At 43.3% G+C, this 24,427-nt stretch overlaps 1 protein-coding gene across 1 annotated transcript; it reads right to left on the bottom strand.

Moving 5' to 3' along the window:
• Window positions 1-924: 924 nt before the first annotated feature.
• Window positions 925-9,576, bottom strand: LOC124711608 (endocuticle structural glycoprotein SgAbd-3). The gene is made up of 3 exons (XM_047241772.1): window positions 9,447-9,576; window positions 3,274-3,404; window positions 925-1,304 (listed from the first exon to the last, which is right to left on the bottom strand). The coding sequence occupies exons 1-3, from the start codon at window positions 9,459-9,461 to the stop codon at window positions 1,034-1,036; spliced, it is 417 nt and encodes a 138-aa protein (XP_047097728.1). The 5' UTR covers window positions 9,462-9,576; the 3' UTR covers window positions 925-1,033.
• Window positions 9,577-24,427: the final 14,851 nt, after the last annotated feature.

Genomic DNA, 24,427 nt, shown 5'->3' on the forward strand with positions numbered 1-24,427 from the left:
CTCTACCCTTCATTCGATCCCGGCGAAACCCTACATTTCAGCAGGATAATGCACGACCGCAGTTGCAGGTCCTGTACGGGATTTTCTGGATACAGAAAATGTAGGACTGCTGCCCTGACCACCACATTCTCCATATCTCTCACCAATTGAAAACGTCTTATCAATGGTGGCCGAGCAACTGGCTCGTCACGATACACCAGTCACTACTCTTGATGAACTGTGATATCGTGTTGAAGCTGCATGGGCAGCTGTACCTGTACACGCCATCCAAGCTCTGTTTGACTCAATGCCCAGGCCGTTATTATGGCCAGAGGTGGTTGTTCTGGGTACTGATTTCTCAGTATCTATACACCCAAATTGCATGAAAATGTAATCACATATCAGTTCTAGTATAATATATTTGTCCAATGAATACTCGTTTATGATCTGCGTTTCTTCGTGGTGTAGCAATTTTAATGGCCAGTAGTGTATTATATTGCCTTTTTCGATTTGTCAGTTTTCATTCCAGGTCGTAAGTAATTGCGTAATACAGTTTTGTAGAAATAAGAAAGGGCAAATTGTATATGGGCTGGGCTAGCACTAGTGCTTCTTTTGCACATTTTGTTTGAGCTCGTTTTCCTGCCATGAATTGGAAATTGTAATCAGTCCTACAACCATTTCTTCGTACTGTTTTCTTCCAGGAAAGCTTCGTAACCAAGAAAGCTACGGTGAAATTTGGAAGATAGGGTGAAGGTACTGGCAGAGGTAAAGCCTTCATTGCGTATTGTGAGTTACTCTTCGGTAGCTCATTTGGCAACAGCGTTGAACGCGAATGATGGGGTTCCAGGTTTGAGTCCCGATCCGGCACACAGTTTGAAATGTTTGGTTAGTGGATCCACTGGTTGGTCAAAGGATTTGTGGAATGAAGGTGACAAATAAGAGACATTGTTTTTAAATGTACGAAACTTTATTGGTCACGAGTTGCGCGTTTGTACAAAAGACGGAGGAGAAGAAGAGCGAGAGGAGCGGTGTCCATGAGGTGGTGTGGCGACGCTTAAGACCGGGCCTGCGGCTGGCTGGCGATGTAGGCGAGCGCCTTCTGGATGGCCTCTGGGATTGGGGGAGGGGTGGGCAGGTGCGCGCCCTGTGGCACGTAGCCGTTCTCGTCGGCGGTGTACTGGATGGCGAACTGGTTGCCGGCGTCGTCGGTGTAGGAGAAGTCGCCGCGCACGGCTTCACCCAGGCCGTCACCGTCGGGGCCGGGGGCAGACACCTGCTTCAGGGCGCCCTCCTGCGAAGCGCGCTGGCCGTCAGACGTCTCGAAGCTGTGGGAGAAATGCCGAGGTGGCGTTAACAGTCTTCCACAACACACAGAATAGCTGATGTAGGCAGGTTATCGGAATATTAATAAAAATATTTCTCCAACAATTTCTGTTGTAATAGTGCATCACGTATCACGTGACTTCATACGGAACACACAAACGTGCACGCACTCACTTCCTGTATTGCTTCAGGTGCTTTTATGAAGAAGCGAATACTTGGAACAAGTCACGTGGGACACAAGTCTGTGTGTGAGGTGGATGGCAGCCTGGCTACATCAAACGGACCGCCTCACCTTGATCCACGCGATTATATAACACCGACTGTCGACCATCACCCCAGCACCTCCGGCTAGCAGCCTCCTACGCAGAGGTTAAAGGTCAGGCAGTATATCAGTCTTCACCGCAAAGGTAATGGGCCTTCTACTGTAAAGACTTAGTGTGACGGGAAATGACTGTCTGTCAAGGCTGTACCGTTAAGTGCCATAAATTCTGAACTGAAGACGCAGCCCATGCGGTAGGCTCTTCGCTAGCTGGCATAGCACTGATGCATCGAAAGAGCAACTAGCTAGTTGCGTCACACGTGCCGCTGATTTCGCCGTGTCGAATCTGAGATTTCTGATTTCTTAGGAGGTATTGATTAAATGAAGAGTTCAAGGGCCTTAGCGGCTTTTACTAAGTATTATAACAATTTTTTTGTATACTGTACTTTAGTCAGACGAAAAGTTTAAAGAAAACTGCGGCCTATTTAGTACTAAATTTAGGTCACGTTTTAACAAAACTAAAACTAAGTATCATGAGTAACAGAGACGAGAAGAAAGGTAACTTTGATACCTTTCCACCGACCGAGGTGGCCGAGCGGTTCTAGGCGCTACAGTCTGGAACCGCGCGACCGCTAAAGTCGCAGGTTCGAATCCTGCCTCGGGCATGAGTGTGTGTGATGTCCTTAGGTTAGTTAGGTTTAAGTAGTTCTAAGTTCTAGGGGACTGATGACAGCAGCAGTTAAGTCCCATAGTGCTCAGAGCCATTTGACCATTTTGAGATCTTTCCGGAATATACAGTGGAAGAAGTAGTACTTATAAGTAGGATAAAAAAGGAAGTGAGGTGTGTCATGCAAGGTAATATCAGTAACCGTTGTAGAACAACAAAGCATTTTTTCAGAAAAAATCGTACCATACGATGAATTACTCTTATTATGTACAGAGCTAGGTTTCTGGGAGTTTAGTTGGCGTAGTGCGTTAAATGGAACAGACGTGAACAATATGAATGCTGTATCATAAAAGAATGGAATAACTTTCAGTTTGTTGTCATGATAGTTGAAGATTTATGAAATGAACAGTGACTAGAAATAACAGGCGAAGAAAGAAGTTAATGAAAGTCACTTCCAGAAAAAGGGACACATTTGTGATATTAGCGTGTCCTGCAAGGTTAACGTGGCTTGTGCAACCGAGTGAAAAGAAGACAAAAGTCAATGTATGTACTCGTACGTAAAATAGGTCCCGAACGATTTTGGGTGTGAAATCAGCAAAGGACTGCATTACTTGCTGACTATCGATTTTTCACGGTATTTGAAACTACATGAAGTCCCATTCAGGCCTGGAAGCGCATTTATAAATGAATTCCACCTTTGAATTTTCCTGCCGGACTAAAGTTGTGTACCAGACTGGCAACCGAACTGGGAACATCCTCTTTCACAGGCAAACCGAGCCTTGCTCTTTCATTACATTTCCCACTAAATTCAAAGTTGCGGTTCCGAGTTCTGAAACGTCACACACTTTTAATTTCCCAGGAAGTTTCAAAACAGCGTACACCTCTGCAGAATAAGACAAGCATTCTGGAATTTAATTCCTTATCGACGTACGCTTCTTTGAGAGCATTGAAAAGCTTAAAGTAGTACCGAAACAGCTTCGATACTACTCTTTAAGCATGTTGAGTTGTACGTTCCTAACTATGCCTGATTTCTCGAACATCTCACCTGTAACGGTAGGAGCCATCAAAGTTGACATCGTTGGTGGCAGAGACAATGACGGCGTCCTTGCCTCGTCCTCCAGCGACAGGCCTCTGGGGCAGGGCCATGGCGGCGGCGGCCAGGCACAGCACGGTTACCTGCGGCAGACAATTGAAGCACACGGGTCAGTACAGGGGTGGTTTTGGGGAAGTAAATAAGCAGTGTTCGTCAGAAATACTGTTTTCAATGGTATTTGTAACAGTGAAGAAGAAGGCACGGGAGGAAGAGCAGGAAGAGGAAGAGAAGAAGTAAGAGATGGAGGAGGAAGAGGACTAAGAAGAAGAGAATGGCAAGAAGAGGAAGAAGTAGAATGAGGAGGAGAAGGATGAGTAGGAGAAGAAGAGGAAAAGGATGAGAAGAGGAAGTAGGAGAAGGAAGATGAGGCGGAGGTGAGGGATATGGAGGAGGAAGAAGAAAGCAGGTGGATGAGAAGAAGAAGGAGGGAGAGAAGGAGAGAGATGAAGAGGATGTAAGAAGAAGAGAACAGAACTGTACAAGACTTCAATCAAAAATACGCTGCCCATACGTGGTGATAGATTAGCAGTCATCGTAAACGATGCACTCATTGTACCGTAGCTGTCCTTAGTCGTCCAGAGACTTTAATCTCGCTAACTCTAACGTCGAGAGTCATTTGATGCGCTCGTGCAGTATCCCAGAAAGTCTGTGTTTGGTAAAGAAAATGGAGAGCAACCAATGGCAAGCTTCAGTTTTGAACCATTCCGGGATGTATTCACTCGTGGTTTGTAGGATAATACTGACGTCACGATTCATTGGCGTCATCTGCTTGAGTCAGAGAGTGAGGTCCTCACGCGTGGCTCACGCGGAATTGCTCAGCAAGTGAAAGGCGAATGACTGCAAACGCCATTCGGAATCATACTTTCAACTTGTTGTCGCAATATACGCTCCTGCTTTTCCAGGTTACAGAACTGATACTTTTGGGAAAAAAAATATTGAGCCGATTACAAGTGTGATTTAGAGAAAGACGTAGCTTCATTGACTCCATCACAGTATCACTTGTTGATCACATATTTTTATCATTTCAGTTCCGAACCAATCATCGGTGTATGTGGGATTATTTTTCTCTAAACGTCGGTTTCATTCATGAAATAAAGAAGCGTTGACATACGGATACACTTTCGCTTTAGTGAGAAGTACGAATGGTGAATGAAATGTTTTTCTGATAATGAGTACAGTATCGGCCTTGGGGCGAGAGACTGATATTCTGATTAGAACAGTCGAAGAGGAATGGATGATAAAGGTTGAACATCCAGTCGACATAATAATAGATTGCAGTTGTTCGCTCAGAGAATACAAGAAATAAATGGCCGTCTAGGTAAACCGGGGGGAACCTCAATCGTGATGACTGCAGAAGAAATTTGACGGCAGATTTTCTTGAGTACCACTTCGGGCAAATTGCTTATCGGTCGGTCGATAATGTGGGCATCTCATTTCTTATTGCCGGATTTCTCACCTGAACTCTTCTCTTGTAATGTCGTTATCTAGAGACCAGGCCTGAACAAAGTCAAATATTAATCGGAGACTATCACTTTGTACCGAAATTTTGCAAAGGAAATATTAATTCAACTTCCAGGAGATATGAAACCCATGCGCACATTTCGTCAACAATTGTACTATTCTTTGACGTTTTCTGAAGTGTCCTCGCAGATATTCCCCCTCTCGCCACTCCGTCTCCCCTTTTATCGACATACTGAAACTCGCATCGGCCATCGCTGTGTGAAGGCACGCGATATCGTGAAGAGCAAACGCACTGGCGAGGCTCTTGCGGTTTGCATGCCGGGAGTCCCTGACATTCTGTGGACGCCTGTCGTAAGAACTTCGTGCTCGGCCCCTCCTACCGGGGATAGCGCAGATACGGGCAGAGGGCAAGGTCGGCAGATGCGCAACAAGTGGACGTCTTCCGATGGCATCTCTCGCCCGCAAAAGGCGCTGCCGCCCTCACTGCCAAGACGTCGGTGTCACGCATCTCTCACCAGGAAGCTGCGTGCGAGGTGGCGACACTCCACACTGTACAGTACACGCATTCAACGTAACCACTAGCTGTACATTCCCGCCCTGCACATTTCGCTGCCATTTCTTCAACTTCTAGTATGTACTCTACGAAAGAAGATGAACGTATGTACTTCAGCAGTACAACTGAGGGAAACATGAACTTAATCGAAATCCGTTATAACCAATGAAGTCGATAAAAGCCGAAATCTACAGCAAAAAAGATCTACTAATCCGAAGAGTAGTTTGGAAACAGCATAAAGAACTAGGAAGGGATGGGTGAGTCTGTCGAAGGAACCATTCCGATAAGGCCCAAGTGATGTAGGGAAGACTTGAAAAACGTGTATGAGAAACAGTCGAAAGACTTTATAGTTCTGCTGCGCTTCAATGGGTTCACTCTCTTGAACGCTTCACACTTTCGTCTGAAATGCATTTGGAACGCAGCTAAAATACAAAATTCTTATTGCCCCAAATTTCTACCCCGCTCTCCTCGATATCCTCTCTGTATAGTATCACTGCTTTTTGCAGCTTTAATCGGTGAAAGAAATCGGTATTCAACCCTAAGATTTGCTGTTGTGATTTAACAGCCATGGTCTTGTTAGAGGCTCTAGACTCTTGCATTCGTCAGGACTCTTGAACTGTCTTACCCAGAGAGTTACATCTGGACCTATACTTGTACGTGTACTCCAAATCACGGCGAAATTTAGCATTTTTCCATTAGAAAGTGACAGAAAAATTCCGAAGTCTGACCGTGGATCGAGTCCTCATCGTGTGATTTGCAGCGTGTCACATACCCACTGAAACAGTGAGCCTCGTCACAACCATTTTTCGACAGCAGACATTGAAACCTCGTTAGAATAGGCAACAGATATTCCGTGCTTTTCCGGAAAATGTGTTTATACTAGAGTTGTACTTTTAAGAGTCAGTTCTCCCTCATAGGAGCACATTTTTGGAAAGTCATTATACATTTCCGCCGTCTTGAAACACAATTTCTTACTGCTCTCTCCTCAGTCGAAAACATTTCTGCCCACAAGGACTGTGTTGACACCAAGGAGCGTTCTATGTAAATCACTAATGCCTCGAAATCGCTGTCTTACGTGAAGCTAATAATGCAAAATTCCACATATCCTTTCGTTAGATAAAAATATTGAGTCTCGAGTGCGCGACGACCATCTAACTGAGAGAAACCCGAACATTGTGAACAGTGGGTGCGCCGACACCGTGAGAAGACGACCGTGTGTAGAGGCGAGCACAAGGACCCACTGCGGTGACCTCGTTTCATAGCCCGGCGGACGTTACGTCGGCGCGTTGCCCCCGTTTCCGGACGGTCCTTCGAGAGTCTCCCGTTGCGCAATGGCGTCCTCTCCAGCGTCACTCAGCGGCGAGAAAGGTGCTCAGTCACCGTGCCCGATAGGCTGTCCAGCTTGCTAGGAGCTCCGGCCGCTGCGTTCGCTTTCCAGCATCTTAATTGGGATGGGTCCTTCTTTCGATAGGTCACCAGACGATCCACGCTTCCACTTAACACGGCGGGAAATTTACTTGCACCCGTAACCGTCCATCGTTCAAACCTGTTGCTACACGCTGTGATGTCTTCGTGGCTACACTACCCGTTTCCATGACAGGCCGGACTACTTTCACCAAACGCTTATCCCTGGCAGGGAAGGACTACAGTAAATGCAATATCGGGGAAACGTCGTATGTGGCAAATACTTCTACGGTATTACCCATATTAAAATTGTAGTGTATGCCTCACTTTCACTTAAAGCTACAAGCTAAATAATCGGATGAGAAGAAAAATGCTATTTCCCTTCCACCGTCATTTTAAAAGATATGGATGACAGAAAATAACATCGGAACACTGTTATCAACGCTACTGCGCTTTTTAAACGTTTCACACCTTTCAAAAAATTCGTTAAAACTGCATCTTCGTTCCAGAAATGTAAGCTCTCGGCTGGTATTGCTGCTATAATTATTGTAAGTCAGCTTGAAGCTATGAAACTAGGGCAAAGTTTGTGTAGCTTATGTTGCCTTCGTATACGTACTTAACTCTGCTGACTCCTAGGCAAGACATGATTGATGATGATGCAGCTGAAAGTGAAATGACGTTAAACGATCATATGGGGACTGAATACGACTTCGACAGACATGTCGTTCCTCAGAGAGGGATATTCGCGTTTAAATTTTAATGGATCTTTCCCATGAAATGCGCCCGTATTCTGCTTGAACGCGGGATCGTTCAGTTATGTGTTGTACTTGAGTTTCACAAAGAAAACTTAAGGTGAAAGTGCCCGTACAAAACGGAAGACGAAGCTAAGGCTTTCGCATGTAAATGACGCTGTCTTCATCAGGCATATAAAGGTGTTCTCTTCCGGTTTAGAAAAACTTAGTACTGTACTAGGATTTCCCGTAATCGATGTGGTGTGTATTTGCTTTCGTCCAGTCTAGGAGACAACTCATTACTTGCAGAGAAAATTACACTTTAACCTGCAGTTCAAACTGCAGAGCAACTTCATTTTTCTACATCAACGGAGCAAAGCCAGTGGTGGAACACGCGTTGAGCCCTCAGTGCAGCTGTGCGTTATACGCGCCTCCTAGATTCAGTAATGTACGAAAGTTGCGTGTCAGTTCCAAAAATGTAAGAGCATAGACGATGTTGCAAATATAAAACAGGGAAATCGTCACCAAGCGGTGAAACTTGAGATACAATTATCTCACTTTGTGTCAGCTTTACAGAACGGAATGATAGTATAACTGGACATGCTGACTAGCACAAAAGACAGGATTGTCGCGTGAAATACACCAGCCGTAAAAACCTCCTGTTGATGCTGGTGATTAAACTGTAGGTAGTATTTAGTAATTAATCTGACTGGTCCGACGCCTACTGAAAAGCAGATTTCGGAATTTTTATTTACAAAGGTCGAACAATAAAAGGATTTTTCAAATTGGCTAGTACTGTCATCATAGTACACATACTGAGAAAGATGTTCTCAAAATTTACGCTGGTCTACACAACACGTGTGAAATCATAGAAGAAGTCTACATTTTTCAGCTTGCGTTTACTAGTGCTTCAGGATTATTGGAACATTACTTTTCCCATATAAAGCCTTGTTTTGAAGCAAATGAATGTATTTTGGCGAACGTGACAAGACCTACTATGTGACGTTTATACGTATGGAACTATTTCCTCTTCTCCGGACATAGAATGGAGAGAGAGAAAAACATTATTCTTGCAGCTGACTAATTCAGTTTTCATTCCACAGACAGTCTCAACATTGATGATTTTTCTGCGATACGCAGGTAATATCACTGTCACTGTGGGCACTCTTCAGTTTGCATGAAGTGCATAGTATGTAAGAACTATGAAATTGTTAAGAATCTAACGTTTCGATAGAAACTGCTGTCAAACTGTTGAATAAATTTTTTTGACTAGACGGGACCAACTTGGTCATTTGTGGACGTGTGAAAGAATGTTCTCTAGCTTTTTTTGTTTTAATTTTTCTGGTCTATGCATTGAGTGACAAGAACTGAACTGCTCCAGCTCACATCCCACTGATAGTACTAGTGCATTCTGTTCTGCCATAAATAGGCTGGTGCAAACTTCATCCTTCAACCAGGTTACAGGATGAGATACAACGTACTTCTGGATTACGAAATTATTAGAACCTGAAGCTTTCACTAAAACCCTTGCTGTGAGGCTAGTAAATATTTTGGCGACCGTGACAGGACTAACTTGCTTTTCTTCTCTAGACTTGTGAAAGTCTTTCTCTGTCCTACTAAACGCCTTTGGATGGTGATTGCAAAGAGCAAGTGGATGCCAGACGCAGCAGTGGGAACGAGACGTGGGAGAGCGTGGGTCAGCACTTCCGTGGGCGTTTGCAGCTTCTGAGAAGCGGCCTACCCACGGGGTGGCAGACAATGGGAGAGCGATAGCGAGTAGAAAGCGGACGCCGGCCGCGCCTCTGAGTATGCGCCCTGCAGTGCACCGGTGCGCCGGAGTGCAGACGCCGCCCGGACTGACAGCTTTCGCGGCTCGAAATGCGAAGTCAAACAGACGGAGGGAGGGAGAGAGAGTGAACGAGAGGAGTGGTCCAACGCATTGGAACACCCGTCGTCACGTGCAGCCTCCGACTTACCAGCTTGAAGAACATGGCGGTGGTAGTGGTGGTGGTGGTGGAGAAGCTGAGAGTGTCTCTTGTGCTCTGCAGACCTGGAAGGACTGATGTACCGACCACGGGCCGCGGGCCCTATTTATACGGGGGCGAGAGCTGCTGCGTTGTCGTCCGGTGGACGGAGAGGCGCCAGGGGAGGGGGGAGAGAAGAAGAGCGCATGTGCTCCCAGGAAAGGCGCCCAGCCGAGCTGAGGTCGGCCGCCAAAGGTTGCGATAGGGCCGCGTGCCGCCGCCGTCCCCGCCTCTGCTGCTGGCATTTCTCAGGCCGGCGGCCGATGGGCAACCCGTCCGATAGCACGCGTCACCTGCTGTGCTCACACCCGACCTACCGAACTCCTTTCCCACTTTAGAAACAGGGAGACTTACGACTTCATTATTTTATTTGCTACCCTTTGCGTTTGACCTGTTACCTAGTGATTAAGACACCTTGCCTTTCCAAAATACTAAATGATTTTTTATTTTAACTGGGTGAGATTAAGACACGTGAACACAAAATAAGCAGTCTCGCATATGCGGGTGACTTAGTTGTGATGGCAGATTCGATTGAAAGTTTGCAAAGTAATATTTCAGAGCTAGATGAGAAATGTTAGGACTATGGTATGAAGATTAGCATCTCCAAAACGAAAGTAATGTCAGTGAGAAAGAGATATACACGGATAGAGAGCCAAATAGGAGGAACAAAGTTAGAAGAGATGGACGGTTTCAAGTACGTAGGATGCGTAATCTCACAGGATGGCAACATAGTGAAAGAACTGGAAGCGAGGTGTAGCAAAGCTAATGCAGTGGGCGCTCAGGTATGATCTACTCTCTTCTGCAAGAAGGAAGTCAGTACCATGACTAAGTTATCTGTGCACCGTTCAATCTTTCGACCAACTTTGTTGTATGGGAGCGAAAGCTGGGTGGATTCAGGTTATCTTACCAATAAGGTTGAGGTTACGGATATGAAAGTGGCTAGGATGATTGCAGGTACTAGTAGATGGGAACAATGGCAGGAGGGTGTCCACAATGAGGAAATCAAAGAAAAACTGGGAATGAACTCTATAGATGTAGCAGTCAGGGCGAACAGGCCTAGATGGTAGGGTCATGTTACACGCATTGGAGAAGCAAGGTTACCCAAGAGACTCATGGATTCAGCAGTAGAGGGTAGGAGGATTCGGGGTAGACCAAGGAGAAGGTACCTGGATTCGGTAAAGAATGATTTTGAAGTAATAGGTTTAACATCAGAAGAGGCACCAATGTTAGCACTGAATAGGGGATCATGGAGGAATTTTATAAGGGGGACTATGCTCCACACTGAGCGCTGAAAGGCATAATCAGTCTTAAATGATAATGATGATGATGATGATGACTGAGATTTGATAAATTACAGTTGCTTCTCGCACCCTTATAAAGTGTATTCAGCACACCTTCCGACTGCATGTTCCTGTGTCACATAACTCTTCTGACTTCATCTTCCCATCTTGTTTTAGAGCGACCTCTTCCTTTATTAGATGAAATCAATTGCATCATATTCTTAGGTCATTTGTCCTCACCCAAACGGCATACATGCACATACCATCACAGTTGTTCTGCTTCGATTGGATCCATTACAATGGTATCCATGTTCATTCTGTAACGTACGTCTTCATTTTTAATTTTATCCGATGGTGTCAAACCATAGCAACACCTCCAAAATCTCATCTCCGCTGGTGTTAAGTTCCTCTTAATTCTTGCTGTTATTTCCCTTGTTCCTACTCCATACATTACTATAGTTCCTAGATAACAGAACACAGCATGTCATTCTCAATGGAGAGAAGTCTTCCGAAGTAAGAGTGATTTCAGGTGTGCCGCAGGGGAGTGTCGTAGGACCGTTTCTATTCACAATACACATAAATGACCTTGTGGATAGCATCGGAAGTTCACTGATGCTTTTTGCGGATAATGATGTAGTATATCGAGAGGTTGTAACAATGGAAAATTGTACTGAAACGCAGGAGCATCTGCAACGAATTGACGCATGGTGCAGGTAATGGCAATTGCATCTCAATGTAGACAGCTGTAATGTGCTGCGAATACATTGAAAGAAAGATCCTTTATCATGTAGCTACAACATAGCAGGTCAACAACTGGAAGCAGTTAATTCCATATATTATCTGGAAGTAGGCATTAGGAGTGATTTAAAATGGTATGATCATATAAAGATGATCGTCGGTAAAGCAGATGCCAGACTGAGATTCATTGGAAGAATCCTAAGGAAAAGTAATCCGAAAACAAAGGAAGTAGGTTATAGTACACTTGTTCGCCCACTGCTTGAATACTGCTCACCGGTGTGGGATGAGTACCAGATAGGGTCGATAGAAGAGATAGAGAAGATCCAACGGAGAGCAGCGCGCTTCTTTACAGGATCATTTAGTAATCACGAAAGCGTTACGGAGATGATATATAAACTCCAGTGGAAGACTCTGCAGGAGAGACGCTCAGTAGCTCGGTACCGGCTTTTGTTGAAGTTTCGAGAACATACCTTCACCGACGAGTCAAGCAGTATATTGCTCCCTCCTACGTATATCTCGCGAAGAGAGATTAGAGCCCACACAGTGGAATACTGACAATCTTTCTTTCCACGAGACTGGAAGAGAAGGGCGACCCGATAGAGGTACTCACAATACCCTCCGCCACACACCGTCAGATGGCTTGCGGAGTATGGATGTAGAGGTAGATGTAGATATAGTATTTACAATAATTTTCTAATATCTCAGTCTTCGTTTCTGATCTAATACGTGTGTTCCGCAAATCTCGGTTTTAATTGTTTGGTTACTTGTCCACCTCGCGAATTCTGGTCTCAGTTTCGCTTTTACAATGTATCCATCTTCGTTAATTTGTAAGAATCTACAAACCCTACGACTTCAAAATCTAAAATCAGGTCGTAGTTCACTCCTCCAGTAACTATTTTTTTCTCTAAATTAACAGTTGATACTTATCTTTTATACTCTCTGTGCAACTTTCTAACCATGTACTTCAGTCATACTCTTCCTCTGCAATAATGACCTGGTCATTAGCAGACTGAAAAGTGAAGAAGATATTATTTACAGACACAACCATAAAATTAAGGCGGAATTCAAATATGTTTTAAATATGTAGGTGCTATCGTGCATGCTTGTCTTAAACCTATGGTAATTGGAATCTCTCCATATGTTTGTACCTACATCGATTCTCCAAACTTTGGCATTATACAAAACCGTAATTGTATGAACATATAAACAACTCATGCCATTCTCCACTATTTACGGAGGGGACTGCTACCACAGACTTTCTCAAGATGAACGAAAATCATATGGATCTCTAAATTCTTGGTCAGCGTTTTCTCCACGAGCTGCTTTAGGGAAAACGTAGGGTCTGTGCGTGATCTTATGGAACACGTTCTGTTCTTATATAATTTTCCCATATAGCCAAGAGACTGAATCTATTACACTTACTCTTCTATAGATTGGGCATTTTTTTCTGTAGCAGTCTGTTTGGATTCTGGATAGGTATTATGTTTTCCATTCCTATTGTAGTTGTTCCCCCGCAAGAAGCAACTGAAAATATAGGCCATGCACTTAAAACGAAGCTTATTTGGTTACTCAGCCTTTTAACAAAATTTTAACGGAATTACACCTTCATATCTTAAAACTTAGAAATGTTTAATATTACCAATTTGTTTACGAAGAATGTATGAAACATAGGTATATAGTGAAGAGTTTAGATTTACAGAATGCCATCACTGATGTGTCGAGAAAGAAGCGTTTCCGAAAGACACTGAGCCCCTCACTCCTGAGCAGGCACCACGTCATCCACTACTACTACTACTCGCCATCCAAGAGCGCAGACCTCAGCAATACTTTGAACCACTCGCTCTCAGAAGACGTAATCCATACATCGAGGTTAGGTTCTATTTCTCATCTACTCCTTTTCCTCTACTCCTCGGGCCAGCGTCTATTGTCCTCTATTTCTGCATCTGCCTTAGAGTTTAATATTAATGTCTAACACGGACTTGTTTCCGTGACGCTCCGGTAACTATCAGCAATCACGTTTATTTATATCACTAGATATAGTTTTAGTAGTTATGCTTCTTTAGACCCCTACAATGTTTTTACATACATGTTGTGTCTAATATAGTGAAGTGGTCAGTACTGCTTCATTCTTATAGAACTATTCTGGGTTATTAGCTAGCAATTATAGTGTTTAACTAAGCCTATGTTAGTACTTATACTTGCTCCTTATTGTATAGTGATCAGTTTCTACGTGTGGTGGATTGATCTGTTGCTCTTCTAGTATCACTTTTTTGCTGTCACTTGTTCTCTTTCTCCCTTTTCTGTGTCTCGGAACATTATGTGATGTACCTTCATTCGCAGGGAACTTTGCATCCTGGGAAATCAGTAAAGCATGCACCACATTCGTTTATGCGCTATTTTGTACGATTAATATTTGTACTTTTATCGAACTTAATACACAACTTGGGCATTGATTCCCATGCCGCAGACTGAGTACGTCATAGCACCCAAGGCAGCATCCCCAAGGCGGCCGATTGTACCTCTGACTATTTTAAGAATTATCAGGGTCGACGATCGCCGGAATTCTGCAGAGCCACAGAAATTTAATGCCTGGTGCTGACTTCGACATCTAGAGGCAGACAGAGTATGATTACGAATTTATACTGCCCTCTACATACCATTCGTCATTTTGATATGTAGGCTTGAGAATTGAAGCAGGAATTAAATTAATACCTTTAAGTGTGGGAGATATTTGTGTTAAACATATTGGGGAAGCAACGTGTATCACTCAAAAGTTTCCATTCAAGTCACCAGATATCATTTAGTCATTTTATAACTTAGCTTCAGTTTAATGGGGACAGAAAATACACTGTATCCTTGCGGCCTGTACTCTCGTTTCTGCAAGTGCTCTTTGTGCATATATGCTGTTGATATGTGTGCCCCGTCGTTCAGACCGCTCCAGAGGGTCTGCTCTCTAAGTGACTGTGTTATGTCATCGTGTGAGTGTGTTAGTCACCTTCCCTGCGACCAAGCGTCAGAGTTTACGAGTATGTGTTCTGGCGTCCCTCTCTCTCCGCGGGCTCAATCGGGCTAAAACTCGAGGTTTACATGCAACAAATGCGTGGGGATAGCCCGCGACTGGTTAAGAAAGGAACTATGTTGCGGCTGGGATTGACGTGTTTAATTCTCAAACGCTCCCTGATGCATTTGTCCATGGGCCTAAAACCTGGGGATAGGAGAGTGCCAAAGTCTTGAATAGTATCGCTACATTCGTACTGCCTACTGGATGGACGTCTTGTATTTCAGTCACCTTGTACGATTCGGTACTCTCCATATGTGATTATCCCTGTTGCAAATCTTTCGCACATCGTCTGAGAAGCATGCCCAGAGCAGTCTGAAGCATAATTATGTTACAAATTAATTTCTTGATAGCGGACTTTCTGTCCATTTCAAAGTTTGGTTTTTGTTGCTGTCGCGCCCTTTGACGTCAGCGTGGTATATCTTTTGCTACGTCGTCTTCACCATCTTTGACGGCCCTTCATTAGGAACGAATACTGTGTTTCTACGTTATGAAATAGTTCTATCGACTCCTAATCGTTACGCATTCAGAGAACTTGTAAGACGTGTGTATTTCTATTGTCTATTGTCAAACCACAATTTATAAGAGATATTTATATTTTATTAATAGGATTAAGTAGGAATAATTCATATTTGTCATTTTGGAAATAATTGTGGTAGCAGGGAATGTCTGCACCAAAGTATTGTTGGCGGGAGAGACCGCACATTGATATAATTTTAGACGGCCGTAGTGGCCGAGCGGTTCTAGGCGCTACAGTCCGGAGCCGCGCGACCGCTATGGTCGCAGGTTCGAATCCTGCCTCGGGCATGGATGTGTGTGATGTCCTTAGGTTAGTTAGGTTTAAGTAGTTCTAGGGGACTGATGACCTCAGCAGTTAAGTCCAATGGTGCTCAGAGCCATTTGAACCACTTGATATCATTTTAAAAAGGGCGGGAGAGACCGCGTATAGACACATTTTAAGAAAAGAGCGGGAAAGACCGCCCATTGATACATTTTGTAATGGTAGCAGGGATTGTCTGCCCACAAAGCATTGTTGGCGGCAGAGACCGCACTTTAGCGTTCGTAGGAAGTCAGTAGTAAGCGAGATGTGAAGCGAGTCGGTAGCAGGTCTGAAGCGAAAGGTTGAGAGGAGCGGTGTGCCTGCCAGCTATGATTTACAATAGATTATAAACAGGTGTACAGAGACATCGGCTAACTATTATAATCAGAGGAACTAATATTATTGAATTATTTTTTTTGAGAAACTCAAGACTACTGAAGGTATGTTTGCGCAATGCCAGTTGTAAGATTATTGTAAAAAGTAAGTCCAATTTGAACGTTTGTAAAATCATTTCATTACCAACATTCTATGTTTCGTCGAAACAATTAGCAAATCACTTTTAATAAGCAGCATTTTAAATTTGTATGCGAAGATTGCGCTTATTATTATTGAGAAAGAGAATTAGTTTCAAAGGGAAGATTTCATTTGTTATTAATAAGCAAGTGATAGAAATCCTAAGGGAAGGTTTCATAGGTTATTGTAGAAGGGAAGGTTGCGTATCAAAAGAGACATACAGAGAAGACGGGAAGGTTTCAAACTTCGTTCCTGTGAAACACAGCTCCCTTTTTATTCACACGACGTGATATCGACAGCGCTTCTCATGCTGAGTTCTTATTTATTGATATTGAGAACAGTTTTGGTGCCGATCCTCATACGCGGCTTGTAGTCAAATCGCAAACATTCGCTTTCCATAATAGGTGCATTGTGCTGCCACCTACTGTCAGGTACTCCATATCAGCGACCTCAGTAGTCATTAGACATCCTGAGAAAGCACAATGGAGCTCTCAGCGGAACCCACGGACTTCGAACGTGGTCAGGTGACTGGGTGTCACTTGTGTCGTAAGTGTGTGACATATTCTACACTCCTAAACATCCGTAGGTCAACTGTTTAGCATGTGATGGCGACATGGAAACGTGAAGAGACATATACAGCACAAAAACGTACAGGCCGAACTCGTCTGTTGACTGACAGACACCGCCGACACTTGAAGAGGGTCGTAATGTGTAATAGGCTGTACTGTGACAGTTAGGCGGGAGGGGGGAAAACTTGGATTTTCATGGTCGAGCGGCTGCTCATAAGCCACACATCATCCCGGTAAATGCGAAACGATGCCTCGCTTGGTCTAAGGAGCGTAAACATTGGGCCACTGAACAGTGGAAAAACGTTGTGTGGAGTGACGAATCACGGTACACAATGTAGTGACCCGATGGCGGGGGTGGGTATGGCGAATGCCAAGTGAACGTCATCTGCCAGCGCATGTATTGCCAACAGTAAAATTCGGAGGCGGTGGTGTTATGGTGTTCTCGTGTTTTTCATGGAGAGGGGCTTGGACCCCTTGTTGTTTTGGGTGGCACTAGCATAGCACAGGCCTACATTGATGTTTTAAGCACCATCTGGCTTCCCACTGTTGAAGACCAATTGGGAGATGGCGATTGCATCTTTCAACACGATCGAGCAGGTGTTCATAATGCACGACCTGTTGTGGAGTGGTTACACGACAATAACACCCCTGTAATCGACTGGTCTGCACAGAGTCCTGACCTCAATCTTGCAGAACACCTTTGTGATGTTTTGGAACGCCGAATTCGTGCCAGACCTCACCGACAGACATCGACACCTCTCCTCAGTGCAGCACTCCGTGAAGAATAGGCTGCCATTCCCGAAGAAATCTTCCAGTACCGGATTGGACGTATGTCTGCGAGAGTGGAAGCTGTCATCAAGGCTAAGGGTGGGCCAACACCATACTGAATTCCAACATTACGGATGGAGGGTGCCACGAACTTGTAAGTCATTTTCAGTCAGGGGCCTGGATACTTTTGGTCACGTAGTATAGGTAGAAAATATCATTTTGTCATAACCAGAAGTTCGCACAGGAAGATGTAAGTCTCCATTATCGCAAGTGTGTTTCTAGAGTAGAACGGTAGACATATATTCTGAAATTGTCTCTATGCATCCTCTCCAAAACACTTAAGTGTTCTGTGTAGAGTAATCATGTGGATGTAGTTCTAGACAGTTTGGGGTGAAAGTCATTTTGGACCTGTAAGTGCCGGCATCAGCTGCTGGTATTACGTTTTGCTGATTTTTTCAAACCCTTTTTTTCATCGCATCATATGCCGTTTAGAACATGTATAGTCAACGGGTGGTAAAATCCATCACTTTTGCGGTCATTAATTTTTATTTTTTCACGGATTGTTGTACGTTGGTATAGGATACAATTAGCTATATTAGCAAAGAAAAAATTCTATACGGGAGTGTACTTTTAAAACTTTATAGGAGATCTATTTTAGCACCTAGTGATTACATATTCTAGAGCTGCGGCTGACGGTCGCTATTGCCTGAAACTGGTCCGGTAATTGTTTAAAGAAGTGAAGGTAAATTGTTATAAGCAGGTTTCTTACACACTTACTCCATAGATGTGGCCCTAGTGTCTGCTTGTATAGTTCACAGTTCCTTATCCCTTCTCTCCCAATCGTATTCCATACGCGTCTACATTTTTGTATTTTATCATTTCTGATGCGTAAATAGCGTTGCGTTTTGTTATTTACATCCTCTATATTTCGTTACCATGTGACCATGAATCCTTTTACGTACCTAGCAGACGAACACCTTAATTACAACGTCAAAGGACACTAACTGATCAGAAATATCTGGACACCCAGGACACCCCTATGTAATCCGGGATTACGGGAGGTGGGCCCGTCAGTATAAAAGGAGGCGTGGAGTATTATGTTGTCATCAGAGGAGCAATAAATGCATTATGAGTCTTTCAGGAGAGCTCAGTGACTTCCCAAAGTGAGCTAGATATTGCATGTCACCTGAGCAAAAAATCCACCACAGACATTGCAAGCCTCCTAAACGTGGCCAAGTCGAGTGGTGGTAATTGCTAATTTATTCTTCTCGAATTAAATGAAGCCGAATTCGTGAAAACGTAGCGAAGTTAACTAACTCATACTTCAACTTGTATAGTTGTTATCTAAGATCTATGAACTTAGTGTCAGTTTTCAAACCTCACCTTCCTGAGCTATAGTTAGCATGTAAAATGTGTAGTTTCAGCTTGGCTTTAGGTGAATCACTATCACACTGTTAAAATGTTATGTTTTATAGCTCTAGGTCATCATAAGTTGTGATATGGATTACACAACATGTGTTACTAATCCTGTGAAAATAAAAAAAAGTCTGTTGGGTTTTAATATTGCATTTCGAATTTCTTTGTAAAGAATTATTTTAAGAAAACTGTGTAGTGTAATTTCGGCCCTGCACTTTACTTCCTCTTTTTTGCCCCTGCTACTACAATTTCATTAATTAATTTCCTTATAGATTATCTAGTCTGCTTTCTGTAAACAATGAACTGACCCGGTCCGTGACTAAGCAGTTTTGGACCACATGGTCCCGTAGCAGTTAAGAAAAAGACTGGAATTAATTCGATCTATACTACACAGCACCTACTCACCTACAGTTTAAAAAACATTTGCCCCGAAAGTTTAGGTTTGATGTAAGTAAGTTATCGACGGAACATAAGCTCCATAACGTTGTTTTGTTTGTTTGTTTGTTCTTTTTTTTTATATGTTTTCCAAGCCTGTTACTTTCAGCTAAGCACTTCAGGAGGTATATTCTTAACTATTTGACTTATCGTCTTCCGTATGGTAGCTACGGGCAAGTAGGTGATAACAACACTTCATGCCAGCATTATATAGAAACCATTCTTCCCCGAACGAGGTGGCGCAGTGGTTTGCACACTTGACTCGCATTCACGAAGACGACGGCTCAAACCTGCATTTGGTTATCTGAATTTAGGCTTTCCTTCATTTCTCTAAATCGCTACACGAAGATGCCAGAATGGTTCCTTTGACAGGGCATGCATCTTCAATGACCTCGATGAGACGGTAGGCGACAATCTCCCTTCCGTCCTACTTAACTCTCAATAAATAGATTGTTACGAAACTGCCCTCAAAAACTCATTGGTTTAGAGTCTGCGAGTGAATAAAAATTTTAAGATGAAAGCATATTCTGTAACAATAAACACTAAGCGCCTTTTTTAAATTTTTTGAGTCATCAGTCATCCGATTGGTTTAACGCGGTCCGCCACGAATTTCTTTCCTCTGACAACCCTTTCGTCTCAGAATGGCACGTACAACCTATCTCTTCAATTATTTGTTGGATGTTCTCCAATCTCTTTCTTCCTCTAAAGGTTACCCTCTGCAGCACCCTCGATTAACCATTGAGGTTATTGCCTGACATCTTAACAGAAGTCCTATATTCCAGTCCCTTCTTCTTGTCGTTCTTTTCCATATATTACTTTCCTCACGGATTCTACGGAGAATCTACTCATTCCTTACCTCACCAGTCTTCCTAAATTTCAACTTTCTTCAGTAACACCACACTTACAATGCTTCGATTCTTGTCTGTTATTCTTGTCTGTTCCGGTTTTCCCACAGTCCATGTTTCAACACGATACAATGCTGTACTCCTTACATTCTCAGGAATTTCTTCCGCAGATTAAGACCTATTTTCCAGTTCTGTACTACTTTTTATGTCCTCCTTGCTCCAACCAAAGTGAGTTATTTTGCTGCCTAGATAGCAAAATTCCTTACCTTCATCCACTTCGAGATCATCAAGCCTGATGTTGAGTTTCTCATTGTTCTCATTTCTGCTGCTTCTCATTACTTTCGTCTTTCTTCGATTTTCTCTCAATTCATATTTCTAATCATGGGACCGTTCATTCCAGTCTATGCATCCTGCAATTCGTCTTCACTTTCACTGATAGCAATCTCATCAGTGAATTCTATCATTGATCTCGTTTCACCCTGAATTTTCATCGCGTTTTTGAACCTTTCCTTCATCTACGTCACTGCTTCTGCGATGTATAGATTGAACAATGGGGGCGAAAGCCTACACTCCTATCATACACCTTTTCTAATCCGAGGACTTCATTGTGGTTACCCACCCTCATTTTTTCTTCTTGGTTCTTATACATATTTTATATTGCCAAGCTTTCCCTACAACGTCTCCCAGGATTTTGGAATATCTCGCACTATTTTACAATGTCGAACGCATTTTCCATGTCGACAAATCCCATAAACGTGTCTTGATTTACTTAGTATCTCCGTATGCATTTTCTTTACGCGTTGGTTTTTCCGGACTTGTCTCTTAAACTTCAGCATACTCTTCATCATTACTAAATTATGTTATGCGTATATATTTGCTCCTAGGTATAGCTTAAAATTCAATATATGGGTTCAGAATCGCCGCCTAACCATGATGTAATCTAACTGAATTCTCCCCGTATCTCCCGGCTTTTACGAAGTATACCTCCTCCTCTTGTGATTCTTGAACAGAATACTCGCTATTACTAGCTGAAACTCACTGCAGAACTCAATTAGCCTGCCTCCTCTCTCATTACTAGTACCAAGTCCACATTCTGCCGTAACCCTTTCTTCTACTCCTCCCCCTCAATCGGATACGAATCTCCCGTGACTATCAGATCTTTCTCTCCCTTTGCGTACTGAATTAGACTTTCATGTCCTCATATTCTTTCTCTGTCTCTTCATCTTTTGCTTGCGACGTCGACCATTTTATTTGAACTATTGTTGTCAGTGTTTGATTCCTGTCGATTCTGATGAGATCAACCCTATCATTGTACTGCTCACATTAACTCACTCTCTGCCTTACCTTCCTGTTCAAAACGAATCCTACTCGTCTTATAACGTCTTCTGTTTCTACTTATATTACCGTATACTCGTCTGACCAGGTATCCTTGTCTTTATGGCATTTCAGTTTACTGTTTTGTAGATTGAGCCTTGGCATTTTCCGTTACAGATTTTGTGGCTTCCGTACCATGTCCATACTTCTGACATTCCATGCTTCGACTCGAGGAACGTTATCCCCCTGTTGTTTTGTCCAACTTTTGCTCATGGTCACCTTGCCCATGTCAGTTCGCCCCGTGAGATCCGAAATGGGGACCAATCCGGAATCTTTTGCCTACGGGGAGATCATCATGACGCTTTCTCAATTACAGGTCACATGTCCTGTGAATATACATTATGTGTCTCCAGTGGAGTGGTATCCTCTGCATTCTCATGCCGTTGATCATTGCTGATTCTTCCGCCTTTTTGAGACTATTTCCCTCCCACTCCCCCCCCCCCCCCCCCCAAAAGAATGCAAGGGAGTGCTCTGAACCTCTGTCCGCTCCTCCGGCCTCTTTGATAAAACCGTTTGCGTATGAACTGTGACCTCTTATACCGAAAGTCTCCTGACTCTGTTGCCGATGATTTTTATTCAGAATTCAAGCAGTGGCGGGGTTGAACCCTGGACAGAGAACGCTTTGATTACTGATCAAAGGCGTAACCCCTTCACCACAGGTGCAAAGCACTATGCTTAGTTCATCTGAAGACATTTATTTGTAATATTAACAGTGTTCATCCGTCATGTACGCAGGATATCTACAAGATAAACTTGTCATATTGAAAGTGAGACGTCATCACTGCACACAATGTTTCACTGCTCCTTGGTGTTTATTTCTTAGTCATGTATTTGAGTGGAACTGTACCATGTTTTACTGGATTTGTTAAAAGTGAAAACTTATAGCGAATAATGATTTAATGTCAGATGATCCCAAATATCCTTACTTTACCGCGCTGTTGGCTGTTAAGTGCGGCTAGCCCTCTGTAACCGTAAGCCTTGATCATACTTCAGAGACCACCCAGCGAAGCGACAGCGGATCGTTGTGTGTCACGTAAGACGCGGGCCATGGCTCAACAAGCCTTATGGCGGGAACTGTAAGCCATGTATACGAAAAGCATCACGGAATGCTGCCACCTAATGAGATGAATGTCTGTTGAAGTGAAACGTTCACTAGAGGACAACTTCGAACCTTGAAAACCGTGGATATGTAAATCCATAGCTGCTAATGGAAACTCCATGACTACCATTGTAACCTCCCCTCAGAAATGTTTAAAATGAAAAACAGGAAAAATGGTGCCAAATATAACCTCCTCACAGAAATCAAAGAATGAAAATTGACCAAAAACGAATAACAATATTATTAATTAGATAATGAACCATGAACCGAATGTACCATCTGAACAGAAATAATTAAACCTGATAAATTTTATAAGGACAGCAGCGCTGACCTTCGGCCCTGTATTCTGAGTAACAAAAGCAAAATTCTTACCTCAATAAACTGCAACTATATCTGCTCTTATTTATCGACACAGCTTTGTGTAATACTGGCGTATATTTAATTTTGATTCTTGGAGGAAATGCATAGGAAATACTTTAAATTGAAATGAATGCTTTTTCTTCAAAAAAGTGGAAAAATTCTTTAAATGGAAATGAATTCTTTTCTTTATAAGATTTACTTTATAAAAACAATTATTATTGGGGCATTTTTTGAACAAATTAAATTACAATTAACATACATTATTAGATGTGCGCAATGCTGCTTCATTACCTACTACAACAATACTCATCGTCCCGAGTCGTGACCAGAGTTGCGAGAAGAGCACGCGGCCGACGCATGCCGACTTCTTCTCGGTACAACCGCCCACTCGCTACTACTGTCGACTGACTACTACTGCCGTCTCGCTACATGCTACAACTGTGCCTGCCGACTCGATACATGGTACTGTCGTCTCGCGCGGTCAAGCGCAGACTAGCAACGATAAATAACTCTCTGGTCCGAGATTCTGTCATGCCTCGCCATCGCTGGTAATGAATACATACGTGTTTCACCATAACTTTCTGAAAATCATCCCTAGATAATTGGCAGCAGAAAGAAAAACAGCTAAGAAAGAGAGCACAGGAGGGAAGTGCCTCTTGGCAGACACCTTACAAGCATTTTACTGCAACACAGCGCACCCTGTATGTCAAGACGCCTTTATTGTGATTAAAAGAAAATAAGGTAATTTTAGGGGGCGTCATCCTATTATAACAGTATGGGTCTCAAAGGGTTAGCGTGCACCCTAAAATCTATTAAGAGGCTGCGTAACTTGACAGCAAGCCACCAGCCACCAGAAATCAAAACGTTTGAGTGAGGAACCCTTTATAGTTAATCTGCTCCACACGCTTCACTACAGACGAGCGGTAATAACAAGCAGCGAAATCAAACATATAGACCGCATCGATCGTAAAGAACAGTGTATTACCGAAGGCGTCAACGAAGTGCGAAATGTAGTGCGTCGTCTGAATAGAGAATGACTTACATTGGCTTTTTTGTTCCCCATTTTTGTCAAATTATGCTAACGTTCGGCTTACAAGACTGAAAGTATAACTATAAGTCCCAGATTCTATGAGGTGTTTGCAGTTCGGGCTCGCAACTGTAGGGTGCAAACATCAGGCTACGTGTCAGACGTGTGCTGTTGTCACCCATGAGGAACGAACTGCATGTGATGTCCTCGACTTCCATATCAGTTTCTCACGTCCACGTTCAGCGTGGAACACAGAGTGTACGGTGTGCAAAGAAATAGACAGAACCTTGAAGTTAATGCTGACGAAGCGCATACCGCACACTCAGGTGAAGAAGCTGTACAGATCTCTTCCCCCCCCCCCCCCCCCCCCCCCCCGAAGCTTTGCAACGTCGTTTGCTGCACTACTCATAAAAATGAAGGAGCAGTTGCTTCAACTCAGACATCACCAATCGATTTAACACAGAAAAGTGCTCTTACAAGTGTACGTCGTTTTGGACGAGACTGCTGATGCCACAAAACCGGTTGCAATGGTAAGCAAAGCTTCAGCATGCGAAATAGACAGCGCTTGGGAGGAGAACTGTTGAAAGACAATTTGCCTCGGCCTTAATCGGTAACATTAAAGACGGAGGAG

The sequence above is a fragment of the Schistocerca piceifrons genome, chromosome 8 (assembly GCF_021461385.2).
Source record: "Schistocerca piceifrons isolate TAMUIC-IGC-003096 chromosome 8, iqSchPice1.1, whole genome shotgun sequence".
NCBI classification, from domain to species: Eukaryota; Metazoa; Arthropoda; class Insecta; order Orthoptera; family Acrididae; genus Schistocerca; species Schistocerca piceifrons.

Excerpts from the sequence above, each read along its gene's own strand:
- LOC124711608 (XM_047241772.1), bottom strand. Across the intron at positions 1,305-3,273 it reads GATGGCTCCTACCGTTACAG|CTTCGAGACGTCTGACGGCC; the intron begins GTGAGATGTTCG and ends TTTCTCCCACAG.